Source organism: Grammomys surdaster, unplaced genomic scaffold (assembly GCF_004785775.1).
Source record: "Grammomys surdaster isolate TR1022 unplaced genomic scaffold, NIH_TR_1.0 133, whole genome shotgun sequence".
Lineage (NCBI taxonomy): Eukaryota > Metazoa > Chordata > Mammalia > Rodentia > Muridae > Grammomys > Grammomys surdaster.
In genome coordinates this window covers 426,007-447,219 of record NW_021604591.1, presented here as the reverse complement: position 1 = coordinate 447,219, position 21,213 = coordinate 426,007, and the positions used below count along the sequence as shown (strand labels likewise).

Sequence of the window (21,213 nt, the reverse complement as noted above, 5' to 3'; positions counted from 1 at the left end):
AGTTACAGGCTGACTCAAGGCCAGCCTAAGCTACATAGTGAGACCATCACAGACAGCACTCTAAAGCTTCCCCTGATGCTTTTCACATTACACCAGGCTCCCATGCTTTATATTATTGCATTTGACTGTCTGAGTGGCCTCCATCTGTATGGGCATCCTCTGCTCTCAGGCCTGCTTCTGATGTTCCCCATCACTGGTCTGAACCTTCGCTCTCCAAGCATGTACATTCCTTTGAAATGTCTGCCCCAAGTTAGCTTGCTCATTAAAATGACAGCAAGGGTGTGTGTGGGGGGTGGGGGGGGGCAGCAGGGCTGTGTGGCTAAAAACCTTAGAATTTCATTTACTTTTAAAAAAGATTTAAGGCCGGGCGGTGGTGGCACATGCCTTTAATCCCAGCACTTTGGGAGGCAGAGGCAGGCAGATTTCTGAGTTCGAGAGTTCGAGGCTAGCCTGGTCTACAGAGTGAGTTCCAGGACAGCCAGGGCTACACAGAGAAACCCTGTCTCGAAAAGCCAAACCAAAAAAAAAAAAAAAAAAAAAAAGATTTAAAGTGTGTGTGTGTATGAGAGAGAACTTGTTCAGTTCAGGTGCCTGCTGAGGTCAGAAGAAGAAGAGGAGTTGGATGGTGGATGGAGGTATAGGTGGTTGTCAGCCTGATGTAGGTGCTGGGCATAAAAGCCATGCCCTGTGGAAGAGCAGAAAACACTCTTAATCACTGGGCAGCTGAGTGTGGTAGCGTTCGCCTTTAATTCCAGCACTCTATGTAACAAAAAAATCGAACCAACCCACGGACCTAATTCTCCAGACAGTCAACTTACTATTTATTTATTTTAGACAGGATCTTACTATCATAGCCTTGGCTGGCCTTGTACTTGATAGAGAATAGGCTGGCCTCAAATTTAGAGATCTGCTTGCCTCTGCCATCTGAGTGCTGGATTAAAGGCACGTGCCACCATGTCTGGCTCAATTTATTTTTGTATTCGGCAGTGGTGGAAATTGAAATTCCCCTCAGTCTGCCTCTCAATTTCTCTCTTCTTTCTCCTCTCCCCCCACCCCCCAATCCCATCTCTTTCCAGGGTTTCTCTGTATAACGCTGGCTGTTTTAGAACTACCTCTGCAGACCAGCATGGCCACAAACTCAGAGATCAGTCTGCCTCTGCCTCTCAAGTGCTGGGATTAAAATCGCGTTGTTTTCTGTAACCCTGGCTTGGTGACTCTCAGGATTCCCAGGGGTGGATCTGATTCTCTTGAGGCCATCTCCCAAGTGCTGGGATTACAGGAGATGTTGGTGCTGGTGCTGGAACCTGGAGTTCACAAACCTGGGCAAACATGCAGTCACCTGAGCTACAGCACCAGCCCTCTTTCTTTTCAACAGGAGGTTTATTTAGGGGAGCGTGGGCACTGTACCAATGGCTATACAACCAAATAATATGTCTCTCCCCCGGCAACCATTAACTTCCTAAACTAATCCTCAGGGAGGGCTGAGGCCTTGTAGCACCCCCTTCACTTTTCTGAGAGAGGATCTCCTATAGTCCAAGTTGGCTTTGAACCCTGTGTTGCAGAGGATGATCTGAAAATGCTCCTGCACCCACTGGAGTGCTAGGGTCAAAGGCATGAACCATTACACCTGGCTAAACGTTGTAACTCAAACCTTTTTGTGGATGTAGAGGTGGAAAGGTGAGGGAGTTACTTTTCTTTTTTTCGGTTTTTCCTGACAGGGTTTCTCTGTGTAGTCCTGGCTGTCCTGGAACTCACTCTGTAGACCAGGCTGGCCTCAAACTCAGAAATCTGCCTCCCTCTGCCTCCCAAGTGCTGGGATTAAAGGCGTGCACCACCACTGCCTGGCAAGTTTCTTTTCTTTAGAGACAGATTCTTGTTATGTAGCCCTAGGTAGCCTGGAACCCAATTTGTAGACCAGACTAGCCTTGAACTCACAGAGATCTGCCTGCCTCTGCCTCCGGAGTGCCTGGCTGTTTTTTTTTCTTCCTGTTTGGTTGGTGGGTTGGTTTAAGATGGGGGTGTCTCAATACACAGGTTGGTCTTCAAACTTGAGAACTTCTGGTCTCTGCCTCCTGATGGCTATGCCATCAAATATTTTTTTTTTTTTTTTTTTTTTTTTTTGTTTTGTTTTTAAATCTGTCTTCAGCACACTGCCCCTCCATCAGCCTGGAACCTTGGACTTCTCTCAATGGCACTGTGTAGTGATCTGTCTGGCTGCTTCATCGATTTCTTTCCAAGTATTTGTTTTATGGTGTTGGGGTTGAACTGAACACAGGACCTTGTGCATACCACCCAATTGCTCTACCTCTAAACTACTTTTGAGTCCCTGTTGTGTCAGGTACTGACAGGTGTAGAGACACCAGCACCCAAGGCTACTAAGTCCCTCATTAAAATGGCACCTGCCCTTGGTCTGTATTTACCTGCTAGCTGTGACTTCATTTCTAGTTATTGGTAGGATATTTCGGCCTGTGTACAAATCTGTCACCAAATCTGGGCTACATTGTTCTCCTTATGTCTATCTTAACGGTCCCCAGTGTGTATTCTGGTTGATGCCACTTCTCAGCCTGTAGTAGACTGTAGTAGAACCTCTTTCCTTGGATGGCTTTTTAGTGGCTGCTCCTGCCTTTCATTTCTCCTAGGTGGGAGCCGTCCTGTGTTTTACTGCTCAAATTATCCCAGAATGACTAGGCACGTGGGGAGGAGGGCTTGTTTGAGTGCTTGCCCATAGTACATCTGAGCCACTGCCCTCTCCCAGGGACTCTAGCCAGGCTCTAGCTTGTCTGGCTGTGTTTGAGGACTCAAGTGTGTTGTCCACTTGCCCTGATTAACACTCAGTTTCCAGAAGACACTGTACTAGGTCCTCACTGGCCTCATGTCCCTCCAGGTCACTCAGTCAAATTCAAGTACACATCAATTTTTGTTTTTTCAGACAAGGTTTCTCTGTGTGGCCCTTGCTATCTCCAAACCCATGGTCTGTAAACATGGCTGGCTTCAAATTTTTATATTTTGTATAATAAAAATATACTTTTTCCCCCCTCTTTTTGGAGACAGAGTCTGTGTACCCCTGACTGGTCTGGATTCACAACATAGGGGCCTCAAACTCAGGGCTCTGCTTGCCTCTACCTCCTGAGTGCTAGAATTAAACTTATACATCACCACACCTGGCTAATATACATCATTTTGTCCCTATCAGGTTTTCTCTGTCCATATATTCTAGGCAATCTCTGCTCCTAGTAGACCCTCTTCAATCTGGTTGTGTTCTAAAACTGCTTTTTGTCCCAAGTTTAGAGAGTGTGTCCCTCCTGTAACACCTTCAGTTTTCAGTGCTCAAGGCCACGAGACAGAACCAAGTCTGTTTTATAACCTGGGCTCCTCAGCAACATAGCAGTGATTGTAAAATCTCACTTCTAGGGACCCTCAGAAAGAGGCCTGCACCCCACCCCACCTCCCATCCTGCAGAGAAGCATCAACAAATGTTTATTGTGATAACTCCACCCCCCACCAGGGATTCCTTTGCCTGAGTTTGAACTGCCCACTCTGGCACTTAATTGTCTATTGTCTTACTATTGGGTCTAGAGCGGCCTGTAGAAATTTTTGTCCTTACATCCAGCATAGACTCAGCTGATGGGCACTTGGTTACTAGGCATTGCCACGGCTGTTCTCAAGCTGAAGAAAAACTCAAGAGATTTCCTAATGTGTGTTAAAGATGCAATTTTCTGGCTCAGTGTGTAGCGCGACTCAGGAGTCTACCATTTTAACACCCTGGCTTGGTCCACATTCCGGGGAGGACTGTCCCACTTAGGCAGGCTTATTCCCTGCAGTAATTAACTACTGCACACAGCTGAGGAAAATCACAAAAATACCCTTTTGTTTCTGGGCACCTCACTTGACAGGTGTACATTCTGACAGGCTACTTGCCACAGGTGCATGGCTCCCCACGTGGTCCTCCTGTTGGGTCATCCCAGACTTCAGACCCTCCAATCCCCACCACCCTGCAGCTGTGGCCCTCCTTCCCACCCGTGCTTCCCCTTCCTCCTAGTCCCTGCCCCCTCCCACAACCCTTCCCCCAGAATATTTTATTGTTCCTGGCTAAGTTTTCCCTGCGGGATGGGGGCAGGGGAACAACTGGCGAGGTGGACAGGATGCTCTCCATTCATCCTGTCCTACTGAATGGGCAGTTTTTCCACCTGAGAAAACCCTGTATTTCCTACCAAAGAAGCCTCTCTCTGGAACTCAGTTGGAGATGTCACTCCCAGGAAGAGACCCCGTCTTTTGTAAACATCCCAAAGCAGGCCCAACCTGCCGTTTCTTTGTTGGGGCAGAGCGAGTGGAATCTTAGCGATAAAGCAAGGAAAGCTCGCAAAGAACAAGGGCGGCCCACCCTTCTCCCTCTGGCCTCCAAGCACCCCATACTTAAAAAGGGGAAGGGAAGGGGGAAAGAAAGCAGCAACCGAAGAATTTAAGATAGTAATTCCCAGCTTTCAAATACGAAGCATTTTTAACCAATCCATTTTTTTAATTCTTAAATTCTTGACATTACAGAACTAAACTGAAATTTATTAACATTCCACTCTTACATTTCTTATCGACAAACAGAAAATAAAATCCATGAGCCAAAAAACCCAAACGAAACTAAAAACAGGGAAAAGCTTATAAAACTAAATATGGATCCCAGCATTAACAGCTGAACAGAGAATGTGATTTTTTTCTTTAAATTCTTAGCGGATGATAAAGTGTAGAAACTGAACACTTACAAATTATTTAAAACCTGGAATCACTGACCAGAAATTACACAGTTGGATCATGGGAAAACAGCAGAAGGGGGTTACGAGCGAACCTGCACTGTTCTAGCTGCACCCCATGCCCTTCTCAGAGGAAAGCCTGGCATTGATTAGATACTGAGCCAGGCTAATACTGGCAGCCGAGCCAGTAATAGTGACCTGCCTTCCAGAAGAGCCTTCCACCGGGTTGGCAATTTTGATCTGGGCCCCAGACATCTGGCGGATCTCATTGATGTTGGCGCCCTGGCGCCCGATTATGCAGCCGATTAAGTTATTTGGAATGGTGAGTTCATGGGTGGTTTGAGTAGATGCATCCAAACTTGCCCAATAGCCTTTCACCTCTGGAGAGCTGGAGTCAATTCCGGCGAATCCCGTCCCGCCGTGCATCATGGCAAAGTGAGACTGTTGTCTTGCCACCTGGTTCAGCTTGGCCAGATCCAGCGGAGAAATGGTGTGTTGTCCTTGAATCGAGTAGGCGTCTAGAGGTGGTCCCTCCAGGTCGTGGGTGGCGTGGGGGTAGCCCGCCGCGTCGCTGCAGCGATCTTGGCCGCCCGCGCAGATGACTGGCGAGCTGGCCGGCATGGGCTGGTACGGGATGGTCATGACTCTCCCTTGTGGAGACTGGGAGAGCGTCTCCAGCATGACCAGGCAGATCTGCTTAACACACTCGGTGACCGACTGCGGCACGCCGGCGATAGTGATAGCCCGCTCGGTCGAGTTGGGCAGCATATCCCCCGCCACCTGGACCTGGGCCCCCGTGCTCTCGCGGATCTCCTTGATCTTGCAGCCGCCCTTGCCGATCAGGGAGCCACACTGGGTGGCGGGCACCACCAGTCGAAGGGTGACCGGGGGCCTACTGGCGGCCGTACTGTTGGTCATGGAGCTGTTGATATCTTCCTCCAGCTTGTCGATGATCATGGCGAAGGCCTTAAAGATGGCATTGGTGGGCCCAGTCAGCGTGATGATTCTCTCCGGGCAGTTCCCCTCCGAGATGTTGATCCGCGCGCCGCTCTCCTCGCGGATCCTCTTCACCGACTCCCCTTTCTTCCCGATGATGCTGCCTACTTCCTTTCCGTGCATCAGCAGCCGAATGGTGAGAGTCACGTTGAGTCCGCTTTCAGTCACACCGGCGTCCATGGCGAGCGGCGGGCGGCGTTCGGGAGTTGGGCTCGTTACGTGGTCAAGTCCTGGGCGGCTGGCGGGGGAGGGGAGGAGTAGGCCCGAACTGCCGGCGCGAGGCGAGCGGGGGCCGCGGGAGGCGGGCGGGCGCGGGCGGGAGGCCGCGGCGGCGTCGCAGGACGAGCGGCAGCAGCGGCGGGGGCGAGCGGGGCCGGGAGCGGCGGACGGGCGGGTGGGCGAGGGCGCGGCGGTGGCGACTCCGGCGGCAGCCTCGGCGGTCTGGGCGGGGCGGGAAGCCCGCTTTCAACCCCGCGTACCCTCTGACCCCGGAAGTGCTTTCCGCGCAGGACCCCTAGGAAAAAAAAGAGGACCGGCTTTTTTAGGTCACAAGACTGCGCCAGCGCGCGCGATACTTGAGAAAAATAACCCTGTGGCACCAGGAGAGGGGAGAAAAAGTACGACGTGGGCAAACCTGGGAATCCGGCAGTGATTGAGAGGTAGCACGTGTTTTGTTAACTCTAGAGGCTCCGGCAGAGGACTGGGGAAACTACTATTTTGTGACGGAGATAGATAATATTTTCCCGCCCCGCCGAAGGGTTCGATGGCGGAGCGATACAGGCAGCCGCAGAGGCCACTGCAGGCGGTACCTAGGAAGCCGCGGGTTTAAAACGTGCGCGTGAGATGACCAGGGCGCATGCGCGGGAGGAAGGGGGGCAGGCGAGGCCCGCGGTGTCTTCCGGGGGGGAGGGGCGGCGAGGCGGCGAGGCGCGGCCTGGTGGCCGTGCACGCGCTCTGATGGCACGTGGGGCCCCTTCGTCCCCGGCGTCCGGGCGCCTCGTACCAGCCCCCACCTTGGCCTCAGTCCGGTGGCTGCGTCCGCTACGCAGAAAGAGAGTCACCCACCCCCCAAGTGCCGCTCGGGCTTACGGTGTTTTGGGGACGTGTTAGGAACTCGGGCCGCTAGAAGAATGGCGCCATTTACATAATGCTTTGTTTGCATTTTGTTGGCTTCTGTTTGTGAAGCCCTCAGAAACCCCACCTCCTGCTCTTGTGTTTTATCTCCCACGAGAGTTTCTGAAACTTTAGAGGAGCAGTGATGGGGTGCCGGCATGGCCCCACACGTCCGCGCTGGCTCGCAAGCCGTCTAGGCCACGCTCTCTGTAGGCGGCCGACCTTCGGCGCGGCCGCCATCTTGGGAGGTCTTCCTGACTGAGCCCTCCCGCCAGGAAATGGCCATCGGTCGAAACGCTGGAGAGCGGCTTGTGCTTTCTTTGCCTGCTCCTTGTGCGGCCGCCATAGTCAGCCTAGAGGAGGTCGTGTGAACGTGTTTAATACTTCACAGAAAGGGCTAACGTGGCGTTCCTCCGCCCCCCTTGCTCCCTCCCAGAGCGGGGAGGGCTGGCAGCCATGTTTCCCAACAAAATGGCGACACGTGTTGCCATCGAGAAATTGGGGTGGGTCTGAAAGCTCTAGAACGTGCATTTTATCTTTCTCAGAATTTCCCTTAGGATGAAACGGCAAGCTACTTGAAAGGGTTCTTTGTTGTTGTTATTTTTTTTGTTTGTTTTTGGCAGAAGGATAATGCCTACCTCCCTTGTTGGGCGTGAGAATAACTAATATGGCCCACCACGAGTTCTTTTAAAATTGAGTAATGGCAGGCAGGTGTGACTGTGTGTGTGTGTGCCTGTGTGCAGTATCTAACCAAACACCCAAGCATCTAGAAATCTGTTTTCTTAGACGTTGTACAGATTGTGGTGTAACTGATTAAAGATTGTTATGGCTAATAAGCCATAGAATGGCTGTGTCTCGTTATTGAACTGTCCAGTGATCCACAAGTTCACAATTATGTCTACTTTTATAGTCAAGAGAAACAGATTGTGGTTATGAATTTGCCACACCAGATTCCATTCTAAATATCATATGCAATGTGATTTTTTTTTTTATAGAAAATTCCCTGAAGTGAAATGAGTACTTATTTCTCTTTTTTTCCCCCAACAGAGCAAGACAAACCCAGAGAGATGAAGTGACTGACCCAAGGTTACACAGAATGGAATCTATATCTTCTGATTTCCCTACTGGTGAGCACCTTTTGCAGATTTTTATTTAAATCAGAGTTTTAGAATTTAATTTTGCAGAGCTGGTCATCAGACATAGGATTTCCCACTTTTTAGGCCAAACTGCCTACCACTAAGACATGTTCCTGTGTTTTTCGGTGCAAAGTCACTATGTAGCCCATCGTGCACTGAACTCTGGATCCTCCTGTCTCAGTCTCTCAAATATTGGAATTGCAGGCATGTGCCAACACTGGCAGGATTTTAGAATTTAAATGTTGACGACATGGTAGGAAACACTTTTAGTCCCAGCACTGGGAAAACAGAAACAGGTGGATTTCTGAGAATTTGAGGCCACCCAGGCCTACACAGTGAGACCTTGTTAAACAAAAGAACAAAAACAAACAAAAAGTTTAAATGCTTCATGAGAGCTTGTCATCTGTAAGAGGGGCCACTCAGAAAACCCATTGCTCCTGTTTGTATGTTCAGTGCCTTCCAGTTATTCCTGATAGTGACATTTATTTAGGCTCAAATATTTTACAAAACCTCTGGATGAGGACAGGAAGTGGAAGTGATTCAATCTAGCCCAAAGGTTCAAGCATCTGTTAATCTGGCCTCATCTGGCACATTTTCCTCCTCCTGGCTCCAAGGCGACAAGCAGTCTCCAGTATGACTCGCTTTCCTCAGTTACTCATAGCATGGATTTCTGGCTTCTCCATCCCAGTTCTTTTTTTTTTTTTTTTTGGTTTTTCGAGACAGGGTTTCTCTGTATAGCCCGGGCTGTCCTGGAACTCACTCTGTAGACCAGGCTGGCCTCGAACTCAGAAATCCGCCTGCCTCTGCCTCCCGAGTGCTGGGATTAAAGGCGTGCGCCACCACCGCCCGGCCTCCATCCCAGTTCTTTAAGCAGATAAAATAAGCTATTTTACCTAGCTCCACTCCTCCATTTCTCTGAAATATTGACAGAGCATGGAGGAGTATTAGATAAATTATTATCTGCGGACTCTTCAACATAATGTAGGCAGTGGGCAACGCGACAGACGTGCTGAAGTGGCTTTGACTGTGTGGGTGTCAGGGATAGAAGAGCTTTCTGATTGAAATTACATTTAGATCATGTGTCAAACTTTTATATTTTCTTTTTTCTTTTTTAAGATTTACTTATTTATTTTATGTATGTGAGCACACTGTCACTGATATACCAGAAGAGGGCATCAGATCCCATTACAGATGGTTGTAAGCCACCATGTGGTTGCTGAGAATTGAACTTACTCAGGTCCTCTGGAAGAGCAGTGTTCTTAACCTCTGAGCCACCTCTCCAGCCCCTGTCAAACTTTTCAAATTAACATTATCTTAACTCTGTACACAGCTTTAGTAGATACACAGTAGCAGCAATGACAATCTCAGCATGCAGAGCTCAGTGTGTGCTATGCACTGTTCAGAGCATTGTTAGGTGCTTTTAATTCAAAGCTTCTCACACTTTAGAAAGGAAAATATTATAAGAAATTTAAATGACGGGCTGGAGAGATGGCTCAGTGGTTAAGAGCAGTGACTGCACTTCCAGAGGTCCTGAGTTCAAATCCCAGCAACCACATGGTGGCTCACAACCATCTGTAATGAGATCTGACGCCCTCTTCTGGTGTGTCTGAAGACAGCTACACTGTATTCATATATAATAAATAAATAAATCTTTAAAAAAAAAAAGAAATTTAAATGACTCATACATTTGCACACACACACATTTTTAACAAAATTATCATAAAAGAAAATTGCTACTTGAAATATACTCTAGAAATTTCTGCTCATTTCTTTATTCTCAAAGTAAACAGGAGCCATTATAATTAATTAAATGTCCATACACAGGTCATGACAGATGTACATATTTAATCTTTTCAGAACATGAAATAAATGGTGATATTTATATTTTTCAGAGATAAAAGACTTGAGTATAGGCCATTTGAATTCAGAAGCTATATGTTGAACCCCTAAACTACATATTGGTTTTGATAGGTGCCTCTTCTTGCATAGTGACACAGTAGACTAAGGCATTTAAAATATTTGTAAGTACTAAAAAGTCATGTAGTAGACTTTTGGTAATAGACTGGTGGTATATATCCTTAATCCCAGCACTCTGGAGGCAGTGACAGAGGCAAGTAGATTTCTGAGTTTGAGGCTAGTCTGGCTTACATAGTGAATTCCAGGCCAGCCATAGCTTGTATCTCTAAAGGACAAAGGAAACAAACAAAAACAAAATCAGATAACACAAAGATGAAATTAGATATAATCAGAGAGTGTCCTGATTAAGAAAATTCTGGTTTTATTAATTTACCAACTTTAAAACTATTACCGGCCGGGTGGTGGTGGCGCACGCCTTTAATCCCACCACTTGGGAGGCAGAGGCAGGCGGATTTCTGAGTTCGAGAGTTCGAGGCTAGCCTGGTCTACAGAGTGAGTTCCAGGACAGCCAGGGCTACTCAGAGAAACCCTGTCTTGAAAAAAACCAAAAAAAAAAAAAAAAAAAAAAAAACTATTACCTGGGCCTGGAGACATGGCTTAGCAGTTAAGAGTGCCTCTTCTAAAGTACCTGCATTTGATTCTTATAACCCAGTTGGTGGTTCACAATTATCTCTTAACTTCAGTTTTAGGATATTGGACGCCTTCTTCTGGCCTCGGGAGGAACCAGGCACAGGCACGTAAGTGACACACAGACGTACATTCAAACAAAAACACCCATACATAAAAAATTTTATTTGAAAACCACATATAATATACAGTTAAACATTTTCTGACCCAATTAGGCTTTTCTTTTTTTGTTTGTTTGTTTTTACCCCCCCAAGACAGGGTTTCTCTGTATAGCCCTGGCTGTCTTGGAACTCACTCTGTAGACCAGGCTGGCCTCAAACTCAGAAATCCTCCTGCCTCTGCCTCCCAAGTGCTGGGATTAAAGGCATGCGCCACCACCGCCCCCAATTTGGCTTTTTGTTGAAGTCTACTTATTTAAAGTCTTTCTTTTTTTCATGAAATATTTTCTGATTTCCTCTTTTTTTTTTTTTTTGGTTTTTCGAGACAGGGTTTCTCTGTATAGCCCTGGCTGTCCTGGAACTCACTCTGTAGACCACTGATTTCCTCTTTTTTTTAAGTTATTTTTAATATTTTTATTTTATGTGAATGTTTTGCCTATATGTGTGTAGCTGTACCCTGTATGTGAAATGCCCAACAAGGCCAGAAAAGGATGTAGAACCCCTGGAACTAGAGTTACAGATGCCTGCAAGCTGTTGTGCTCACAGGTACTGGGAATTAACCTGAGTTCTTCTGGAAGATTCGCCAGGACTCATGTGATGAGCCATCTTTCCATCCCCCTGATTTTTTTTTTTTACCTGAATACCTCTAGGACTTAGTGTTCTTCTTCAGGGAAGCTTTCCCTTTACTAGGTCTCCCAACATTCTGCTTCCCTGTTTTTCTTCTTCCAGAATACTATTTTCCTTTCAGAGGCCCATATTTTGCTGTGAAGTTGTACAGTGATCTATCAGGTTTTAACATATGTCCTGCAGGCTACAGGAGCCTTGGGTGATCCTGTGATTCAGCAAAGAGGGCTCTGGTCTTTAGAGTCTGAGGCTCTGTCTTACCTCTGGGATTCATTAGCTGTGAGACTTATATAATCCCACTGTCTGCACGTCGGTGTTCCCATATGTAAAACAAAAGGCCAACTAATCTCTTTTCTAATTTTATCTTGGATGTGATATTGTTTGATGATTTTGTTTATCCTTTTGGAGGAGGATTCATTTTTACCTCAAAAATGAGCAAATTCTTTACTCCCCTTAGACCCACACTCCCATGTTCTGAGGAGCAGCCCTTGAAGCTACTGAGATAATGGAACAGTGGAGTAGATGGTCCATTATAACTCATCTGTGACTCTTCTCAAATTCAAGTGACCACAGGTTGGTTAAGGGGCTTAACAAGGCTGGGAACTGGGAAGGTGAATCAGGCCTAAAGTTTGTAAGTTGAATGTAGTATGCAGTGTTTTGTTTTATTCTAAAAACACAGTTTCAACCTTTTCTTTTCACCCTTCAGTTTTATCCACCTTTTCTTCTTTCTTTCTTTCTTTCTTTCTTTCTTTCTTTCTTTCTTTCTTTCTTTTTTTTTTTTTGTTTTTTTGTTTTTTCGTTTTTCAAGACATAGTTTCTCTGTGTAGCCCTGGCTGTCCTGGAACTCACTCTGTAGACCAGGCTGGCCTCGAACTCAGAAGTCCACCTGCCTCTGCCTCCCAAGTGCTAGGATTAAAATTGTGCGACACTACTGCCCTGTCCACCTTTTCTTTTGTTAGTGTTATTTTTTTTTTTATTGTTGTTTTGAGATAAGGTCTATGTAGTTCTGTCTGGCTCAGAATTACAGTATTCATACCTTTGTCTCTTAAGTGGTAGAATCTCACTAAACTGGTTTCTTATTTATCTCTTACTTATTTTTGAGATAGACAGGGTCGAATTATGTAGTTCTGGCTGGCCTAGAACTTGCTGTGTAGACCAGACTGGCCATTAACTCACAGATATCCATCTGCTTTTGCCTCCATGATGCTGGGATTAAAAGCCTGTGCTAGTATGTAACATCCACTTTTATTTGTTTGAACTTTTTTTTTTTTTTTGTAGCTGGGCAGTGGTGGTGCACGCCTTTAATCCTAGCACTTGGAAGGCAGAGATAAGTGGATCTCTGAGTTTGAGGCCAGCCTGGTCTACAGAGTAAGTTCTGGGACATATACATAGAGAAACCCTGTCTTAACTACCCCCCCCTTGAAAAAAAACCCCACATTTATTTGTATATGTACATGTTTGTGTGTGTGTGAAAGTATTCTCACATATGTTCCAGTGTTTGTAGAGGCCAAAACAGGGTGTTAGATCTCCTGTAGCTGATGTTACAGATTTTTATGAGCCTCTCACAGTGGCCACTGGGTCCAAACTCTGGTCTTCTGATAGAACAACAAGTGTTTTTAAACACTGAAACATCTCTTTATTCCTTATTTCATTTTTGTTTACAATAACATTCATGTACATATACCCCACATACAAATAAAATTACTTTAAAAAATGTTTTTAAAAGCTTTAATTATGTGTCTATACGTGTATCTGTGTGGATTTGTACACACCAGTGCAGTGCCCACAGATGCCAGAAGAGTAAGTTGCTGGATTACCAGGAGCTGGAGATATAGGCCGTTGTGTGCTGATCGATGTTGGTTGCTGGGACTCCAACTCAGGTCCTCTGAGTTACTAACCACTGAGCCATCTCTGTGTTACCTAAATAACTGAAAATTTATTATTACTATTTTTTTGTGTATATGCATATGCTTATTTGTCTGTATGTATATGACATGTGTGTGTGCAGTACTTGGCAGAAGACAGAGTGTGTGTTGGATCTCCTGGAGCTGGGGTTAAAGGAGGCTGTGAGCTACCCACTGTAGGTGCTGGGAACTGAACTTACATCCTCTATATGAGCCCAAAGTACTTTTTTTTTTTTTAAAGCTTTATTTATTTATTTTATGTATATGAGTACATTGTAGCTGTCTTCAGACACATCAGAAGAGGGCAGGCACATCAGAAGAGGCCATTGGATCCCATTACAGATGGTTGTAAGCCACTGTGTGGTTGCTGGGTATTGAACTCAGGACCTCTGGAAGAGCAGTCAGTGCTCTTAACCTTTGAGCCATCTCTCCAGCCTGAAAGTACTCTTAGCCACTGATCCATTTCTCTAGCCTCTCTTTTGTATATTTTTAGATAGGGTTTCACTGTGTAGATCAGGCTGACTTTGAACTTAGAGATCCGCCTGCCTCTGCCTCTGGAGAGAGGTATATGCTACCACATCTGGCCAAATAAATAAATAAATAATAAGGGCTGGAGAGATGGCTCAAAAATTAAGCATGCCTGCTGACTGCCCTGTCATCCATGGGCATGTTGCAACTGCCTATCATTCTGTCTGTGGGTACTAATATCCATGTGGTACTTGAACATACACATAGACATGAGTAAAATGATTACAGTAGGGCTGGGGCATGTAGCTCAGTGGGAGAGTCCTGGGCTGGTGTGCCAAGGCCCTGGATTTGACTCCTACCACTCTGCACCCCACCCCCAAATAAAGAAAATTTGTACAGCTTAGAAACATGTCTTGCCTTACGTTCTTGCCCCAAGTACTCCCAGTTGGATATAATGATGCTCACAGATACCCAAATAGTAAGGCATGTGTGTGGGTGTGTAGAGGGAACTTAAAGGGAAAGATGAGAATATAATACAGTAGAAAAGACAGAAAGTAAGGAAGAGAAGGAAAGGAAAATGCTAAAAGAATAAGGCAGAGAAAAGAGAGTACATTATTGTGGGAGTCATCAGTCCTCCAGCCATACGCATGGGCACCAAAGACAGGAGCTACTGGCAGGACCACTTCTGGGTTGATTTTGGATTTTTTTTTTTTTTTAAGTCAGCTGGCTATGGTGCCACATATCATTAATCCTAGACCTTAGGAAATAGAGGCAGGCAGGTGTCTGAGTTTGAGTCTAGCATGGTCTACAGAGTGAGTTCCAGGATAGCCAGGGCTACAGAGAGAAACCCTGTCTCAAAAAATCAAAATGAGCCGGGCGGTGGTGGCGCACGCCTTTAATCCCAGCACTTGGGAGGCAGAGGCAGGCGGATTTCTGAGTTCGAGGCCAGCCTGGTCTACAGAGTGCGATGCAGAGAAACCCTGTCTCGAAAAACCAAAAACAAACAAAAAAAATCAAAATGAAAGAGAGAGAGAGAGAGATTTTTTATATGTATGGATATTTTGTCTGCATGTGTGTCTGTACAGTGTATATGTCTGGTGCCTGTGGAAGGCAGAAGGCGTTGGGTCACCTGGAGCTACAGTTATAGAAGGTTGTGAGCTGCTATACGGATGTTGGGAACTCATCCTCAGGACGAGCAGCCAATGCTCTTAACCACTGAGCCACCTCTCCACCCTCAATTCTCTATTTCCATTAGTAAGTAGGATTTTTTTTCTATCAGCTGGAGAGAAGATTTCTATGCCAATAATTTTAATTCTAGCTTAAAATTCATTTTGTTTATCAGGAAAAATATGTTACAAAAATCATAGATGAGGACTGCGATGGAGATGTATGCCTGTATTTTCAGTACATGGGTGACTGAGGCAGGAGGATCATGAGTTTGAAGCTTGTCTGGGGTATAGTATGAAACCCTGTCTCAGAAAAATAAGGAGAAAAATCACAGAAAGTATTTTAACTTAAAATTCATTATATTTGGTCAGTATATAATCTCTGATTGTTTGATGTACTTTTAACACTGGGATCTAAGAAAGAATGAAGCCAAGTGGTAGTGACACACCCCTATAATCTAATGGGAAGCTGAGGTGAGGATTCCTGTAAGATTTTTTCTCAAACCACCCACTACCTATCCTTTCTCTGTCACCCCACCTTGCTAAAAGAGATTTTTGTCTTTACTTTCCAACCTTTTTTTTTTTTTTTTTTTTTTTTTTAATGTATGTGAGTACACTGTGGCTATCTTCAGACACACTGGAAGAGGGCATTGGATCCATTACAGATGGTTGTGAGCCACCACATGATTGCTGGAAATTGAACTCAAGACCTCTGAAAGAGCCATATCTCATATCTCTAGCTTCCTGATTTCCAAATTGTTAGTGGTCCAGAGAAGGAGACAGACAAGTGACCCAGGACAGCATGTTAAAAGTCTTAGGATATAAAATAACAGAGGGTGCAGTGGGAATGCAGAGAAAAGCGTTTCTTTAGCGTTGGAAGGAATCTGAGAAGGATAGGATGACATTTGGAGTCCCACCAGTAAAGTGGATAGAAGGGAGAGTGACACTGGGTAACAAGACAAAGGCAGAGAGAGCACAGTCATTCCAAAGTCACGGCCATCTCAGGAAGGAATGGAGGATGTTCCTGCTAATTTTTAGTGGTTATTTTTTTGCTGCTTATTTATTTGAAGCCAGGTAAAGACACTGTCTGGCTTCAGACTATGTAATGGAAGATGGCCTTGAACCCCTGATTGTCCTTTACTTCCTGAGTGCTAGGATTATATGCACATATGCCACACCCAATTTATGTGGTTCTGGGATGGAACTCAGGGCTTTGTGCATGTTAGTAAGCACTTTACTAGCTGAGCCGTTCTCTAACTTGGGTCATTAACAGTTAACTATCCTTGTCAGAATGTAGAAAGTGAACATGTTTATTTTGAAGCAGAACTTACTAACAAGACAAAGATATCTGAGATGTTTTATTTTGAGACAAGGTTTCTCTGTGTAGCTCTAAATAGCCTGGAACTTGATATGTAGAGCAGGCTGGCCATGAGTTCACAGAGATCCACCTAACTCTGTTCTGAGTCCTGGGATTGAAGGTGTGTACCACCATGCTGGGCTTGTGTTATAAATTCAAGACATGGTCCTAGCGTGTAGTGCAGGCTGGCATCACTGTGTAGTACATGCTGGCTTGGAGTATGCCATATAGCCTATAATGATCTTACTTCTTCTACCTTAGCTTTTGAGTGCTAGAATGTAGGTGTTCTCTACTATGTCTGACTGGTTTTGTTGTTGTTGTTACTGTTTTTTTAAGTAAATGAATCTTTACCTGCATGTTAATATGTGCACCACATATGTCTGGTGTAAAAGGAGGTCAGAAGAGTGATTTTCCTCTAGAACTGGAGTTACAGATGGTGGCGAACTACCATATGGATTTGAACCAAAGTCCTGTGTGAGAGCAAGTGCTGTGGGCTGGTGAGATGGCTCAGTGTTTAAGAGCACTGACTGCTCTTCCAGAGGTCATGAGTTCAAATCCCAGCAACCACATGGTGACTCACAACCATCTGCAATGATATCTGATGCCCTCTTGTGGGGTGTCTGAAGATAGCTACAGTAAGTGTACTTACATATAATAAATAAATAAAAATTAAAAAAAAAAAAAGGAAAGGATAGCCAAAAAAAATGCATTAAAAAAAAAAAAGAGCAAGTGCTGTTACACTGAGTCACTGTTAGGGTTGATTTTAAGGACAAATGTGTATGTGAGCTTAGGTCTTCATATAGTTGGCTAGGACATTTGAGTTAGAAAGACGGGAAAAGAATTAAAGAGAAATTGCTGTTTTATTTAGAACAATAGAAATATGTTTCACTAGGTCATTTCTTTGATCCCACCTACTGAGTACACAAGTCAGACATTATCAGAGACTTGTTTTTAGAGACAATTACTTCAACCAGACAAAGCATTAGTTCAACTTTATTCATTGTTAAAATCTGTTGTCTTTAGGACTACAGAGATAGCTCACAGTTAAGGGCACCGGCTATTTATCCAGAAGACCTGGGTTCAATTCCCAGCACCCATGTAGCACTTAATGGTCTGTAATTCCAGTTCCAGGAGATCTGAAGCCTCTGGCTTCCACTGGCATTGCATGAATGTGGTGGTGCGTAGACGTACATGGAGGCAAAACACTCATATTTGTAACAAAGTAAAATCTGAAAAGAATTCCATTGACCATATCAGCGGTAAAGGGTTGTGTCCTATAGGTGGTGGAGAGTACCAATACACACACACACACACACACACACACACACACATGCACGCACGCATGCACTCGCACACGGCTGGCCTCAAACTGTGGATCTTCCTCCTTTTGTTTTGCTTTCCTTTTTTTTTTTTTTTTTTTTTCAAGACAGGGTTTCTCTGTGTAGCCCTGGCTGTCCTGGAACTCACTCTGTAGACCAGGCTAGCCTCGAACTCTCGAACTCAGAAATCCGCCTGCCTCTGCCTCCCAAGTGCTGGGATTAAAGGCGTGTGCCACCACTGCCAGGCGATATATTTTCTTAAGAGAGTAACAAAAAGGCTTTTTTTTGTTGTTGCATTTGTTTTGATACTCACTGGGTCTCATTGAGCCTTGGCTGGCATTGACCTTGCCAGATAGCTAAAGAATGCCATAGATTCCTGATCCTCTTGCATCAGCTGTCCCAGGGCTTTGTACCACTACGCCCAGTTTACTATGTTTTGTTTTTAAAACTTTAACATGTATTTTTATGTGTATGCATGCATATGTGCCATATAGTTCACATGGTGCCACAGGATGTGTGGAGGTCAGACCACACTTGTAAGAGTCGTTTATATCTGTCTACCATGTGGGTCCTAGGAGTCAAGCTCAGGTGGTCAATCCGTGCAGCAAGTGCCTTTATTTACTGAGCTATCTCTATGGCCCTTAGCTTTTCAAAACAGTTTGTTGTGTAATCTAGATTGCCTTAAAGGCTCCATCTTTTTGCCTTAGTTTTCTGAGTGCTGGATTACCTATGCTTCAACATGCCTACCTGGCACATCCCCCCCCCCCCCCCCCCCCTGTGTGTGTGTGTGTGTGTGTGTGTGCCCATGAGATGGGGGATGGGGTGGGATGGGTGTATGTGCATGTGTGTATGGAGTATGTGCACATGTGTATACAAGCCAGAGAAAGGGTTTGCTTGTCTTCCTTTATCATTCTCTACCAAGTTTCTTTGAGACAAAGTCTCTTCCTGAACCTGTAGCTCTTTTTAGTTAGGATAGCAGCCAGCTAGTACCAGTGAGATCTTCCTATCTTTTTTCTGCAAAGTCTGGATTTACAGACCTTCACAGGTCTTTACCCTTGTTACACGGGGACTGGGATCTAAGCTCAGTCCTCATACTTAAATAGCGATTCTGAACCACTCAGCCAGCTCCTGGAGTAGATATTTTTAATAAATATTTCCATTTCTCTCCATGCAAATAATCCTTGTATTGAAAATGAAGAAATGAAGTACTAGAACCAAATCTAAACTGCTCAGTGAGCTGAAAACGAGGTAGGTATTCTGGTTAATTTTTATTGTCAATTTGACACAAACTAGAATCCTCTGAGATGAGGGTGCCTCAGTTGAAGAATTGCCTCAGTCAGAATGGCCTGTGTCTGTGAGAGAATGTCTTAATTGATGGGAAAGGACTCTGCCCAGAGTGGACAAAGGTGGGCCTGAGCTGTGTAAGAAAACTAGCTGAGGGCTGGAGAGATGGCTCATTGGTTAAGAGTACAGTGGCTGCTCTTCCAGAGATCTTGAGTTCAATTCCCAGCAACCACATGGTGGCTCACAACCATCTATACTGGGATCTGATGCCCTCTTCTGGCCTGCAGGTGTACATGCGGATAGAATATTAAAAAAAAAAAAAGCTAGCTGAGTGTGAGTGAGTGAACGGAGCGCACATTCCTCCATAGTTTCTTCCTTAGCTCTTGCTTGAGTCTCTGCCCTGAATTCCCCTAAATGGTAGACCATGACCTAGAAGTAGAAGTTGAATAAGCTCTTTCCTTCTAATGTTGTGTTTGCTTAGAGTGTTTGGTCACAGCAACAGAAGATCAAATTATTCTTTCCCTTTAGTGAAGGTGTCATCAGAATTACAGGAGCAATACTAGCTGCGGTCACAGTAGTGTTGCCCAGACCCTGTGGTGAGCACTTTATGGAGTGGCTCTTATTTCAACACATAGCCACTACTGTTGGGTCTTGGAGAGGCAGAGTAGTTGAAGACATGGGGACACAGGCTCTGGGAGCAGGCCTTTTACACAGACATTTCAGCTTTACCAGTAACTGTATGGCCTTGAGCAGTTCTATAGAATGAACTACAGCCAGGTACAGTGCTTGACATAGTATTTAATAAATAGGATGTACTTCCCAAATGTCTTGTCATAATTACAGTGTAGTTCTTACAGACGAATAAGTATAGCCCAGAGAAAGGTGAGTTCATTTGTATAAGTCACACAGCATATAGAGGATGGACTGAAGTTGTCCTAAGCAGTTGGACTTAAGACCTTTTGCTGTTAACCATTCTGCTGTACCACTTTTGAGGATGTGAGAGACTGTACCGGAGAGATGTATCTTGCTGAACTTAATGAGTCTGTTGTTTTGGATGTGCATGTGTTCTGTCCTCCTGACCTTCCTGTATGATTTTAAGCATCTTACTCTGCCTGTGTTTCTGTTCTGAGCGGGTTCTTCCCAAGATGCGAAGAAATGAAAGTGCTTGGTGAGCTTATTGTCTAAAGGGCTGGGTGTTCCTGCTCTAGAAGAAGGAGCTGAATAAAGATGTGTATCTTAGTGTTACAGTGTTCTTTGGACTAGAAGTAGGACTGTGTCTCTTGTTACATTTACCATTGTTCTTATGTACCTCTTAGGCGTGTGTGTGCATGTGGAGGCCAGAAATAGATGTTGAGTCCCTCTGGAGATGGAGTTGTGAGCCACCTGATGTGGCTGCTGGAACTGAACTCAGGTCCTCTGCAAGAGCAAGTCCCTTTAACCACTGAGCACCATCTCTTCAGCTCTTAGTCTGTTCAGTGCAGCTAGAAATGTTGAGAAGCAAAGCAATCAGTGGGCACACAGAAGACTCTGATGTGGACTTCACATGCATTTGCCTTGTCTAATCCTTAAACCTGTGAATAGTCACTCTTGTTGTGTAGTGTGTGAAGAGGGTTAGGCGAGGGTTAGGAGGCTCACTCACAGCCACATAGTTAGTAGTGGTAGAACTTGGATTTGAGCAAAGTAGTCTGGCTCCAGAGTCCCTGCTCTTAGCCTCTGTACCCTGCCACCCTGTAGTAGTGCGGGTTGAATAACCTGTACCTGCTATACTAAGGACTAAAAATATTTTTTACTTCTGTTTTTCAACATTTGTAAGGTTTCTTTACCTCTGCTCCCTCCCTCCCCTCTTCCTTTCTTTCAACCAGTTGAGTATTCCCTAATCCAAAAAACTCAAAGTATGTTGCATAGTTGTGTGACTTAGGAGACAGTAGGGGACTGGAGAAATGGCTCAGTGGATTAAAAACATCGTTTTTCTTTTCCTGTAAAATGGGAAGACTTTGGCCACTAGGAATAAGGGCCTACAACAGTTGTGTTTGACTTTGTCTCAACTTACACCTAGGACTTCACTTTAGCCTTCATGCTCTCATGTAGCAAACAAAGTGCTGGGTCTAGAGAGTCTCTGAGATCCTTTTGAATGCTAACTGACAATTAAAAGGAGGGTATCACTACTCAGCACCTGGGATTGGAACGAGACACTTGTAAAGACAAAGGTGGTCTGTTTCAGGGCATAGGAGATGCCAACTTTCAAGGCAAGGGTTGAGTACCCCATGAGCAAGGCAGCTCTGGCTCTTTCTTGAGGCCGGTTGCCAAGGGAACTCAAGATTCTGGTTAGTAACAGCCGGGGACACTTTGGCTGAGGTTTTGGTAAGATTAACTAAAGCAAGTAACTCATTCCTCTCCTCTCC

At 45.1% G+C, this 21,213-nt stretch overlaps 1 protein-coding gene and 1 long non-coding RNA gene across 4 annotated transcripts in view; one reads left to right on the top strand and one right to left on the bottom strand.

Annotated features, from left to right (window-relative positions):
* Positions 1–4,493: 4,493 nt before the first annotated feature.
* Pcbp1 (poly(rC) binding protein 1) lies at positions 4,494–6,199 on the bottom strand. The gene has a single exon (XM_028762445.1). It carries the CDS (start codon positions 5,916–5,918, stop codon positions 4,848–4,850), a length of 1,071 nt encoding a protein of 356 aa, XP_028618278.1. The 5' UTR covers positions 5,919–6,199; the 3' UTR covers positions 4,494–4,847.
* Positions 6,200–6,225: 26 nt separating this feature from the next.
* LOC114616926 overlaps positions 6,226–21,213 on the top strand; it is a 34,625-nt gene continuing 19,637 nt past the window's right edge. Inside the window, exons 1-4 of one of the 3 annotated variants that reach the window (XR_003710708.1) lie at positions 6,226–6,397; positions 7,899–7,978; positions 10,588–10,641; positions 11,771–11,886. This is a non-coding gene — a long non-coding RNA (uncharacterized LOC114616926). Of the gene's footprint in view, positions 6,398–7,222; positions 7,355–7,380; positions 7,979–10,587; positions 10,642–11,770; positions 11,887–21,213 lie in introns of those variants that run through there. The other 2 variants (XR_003710709.1, XR_003710707.1) reach the window with 2 other exon arrangements.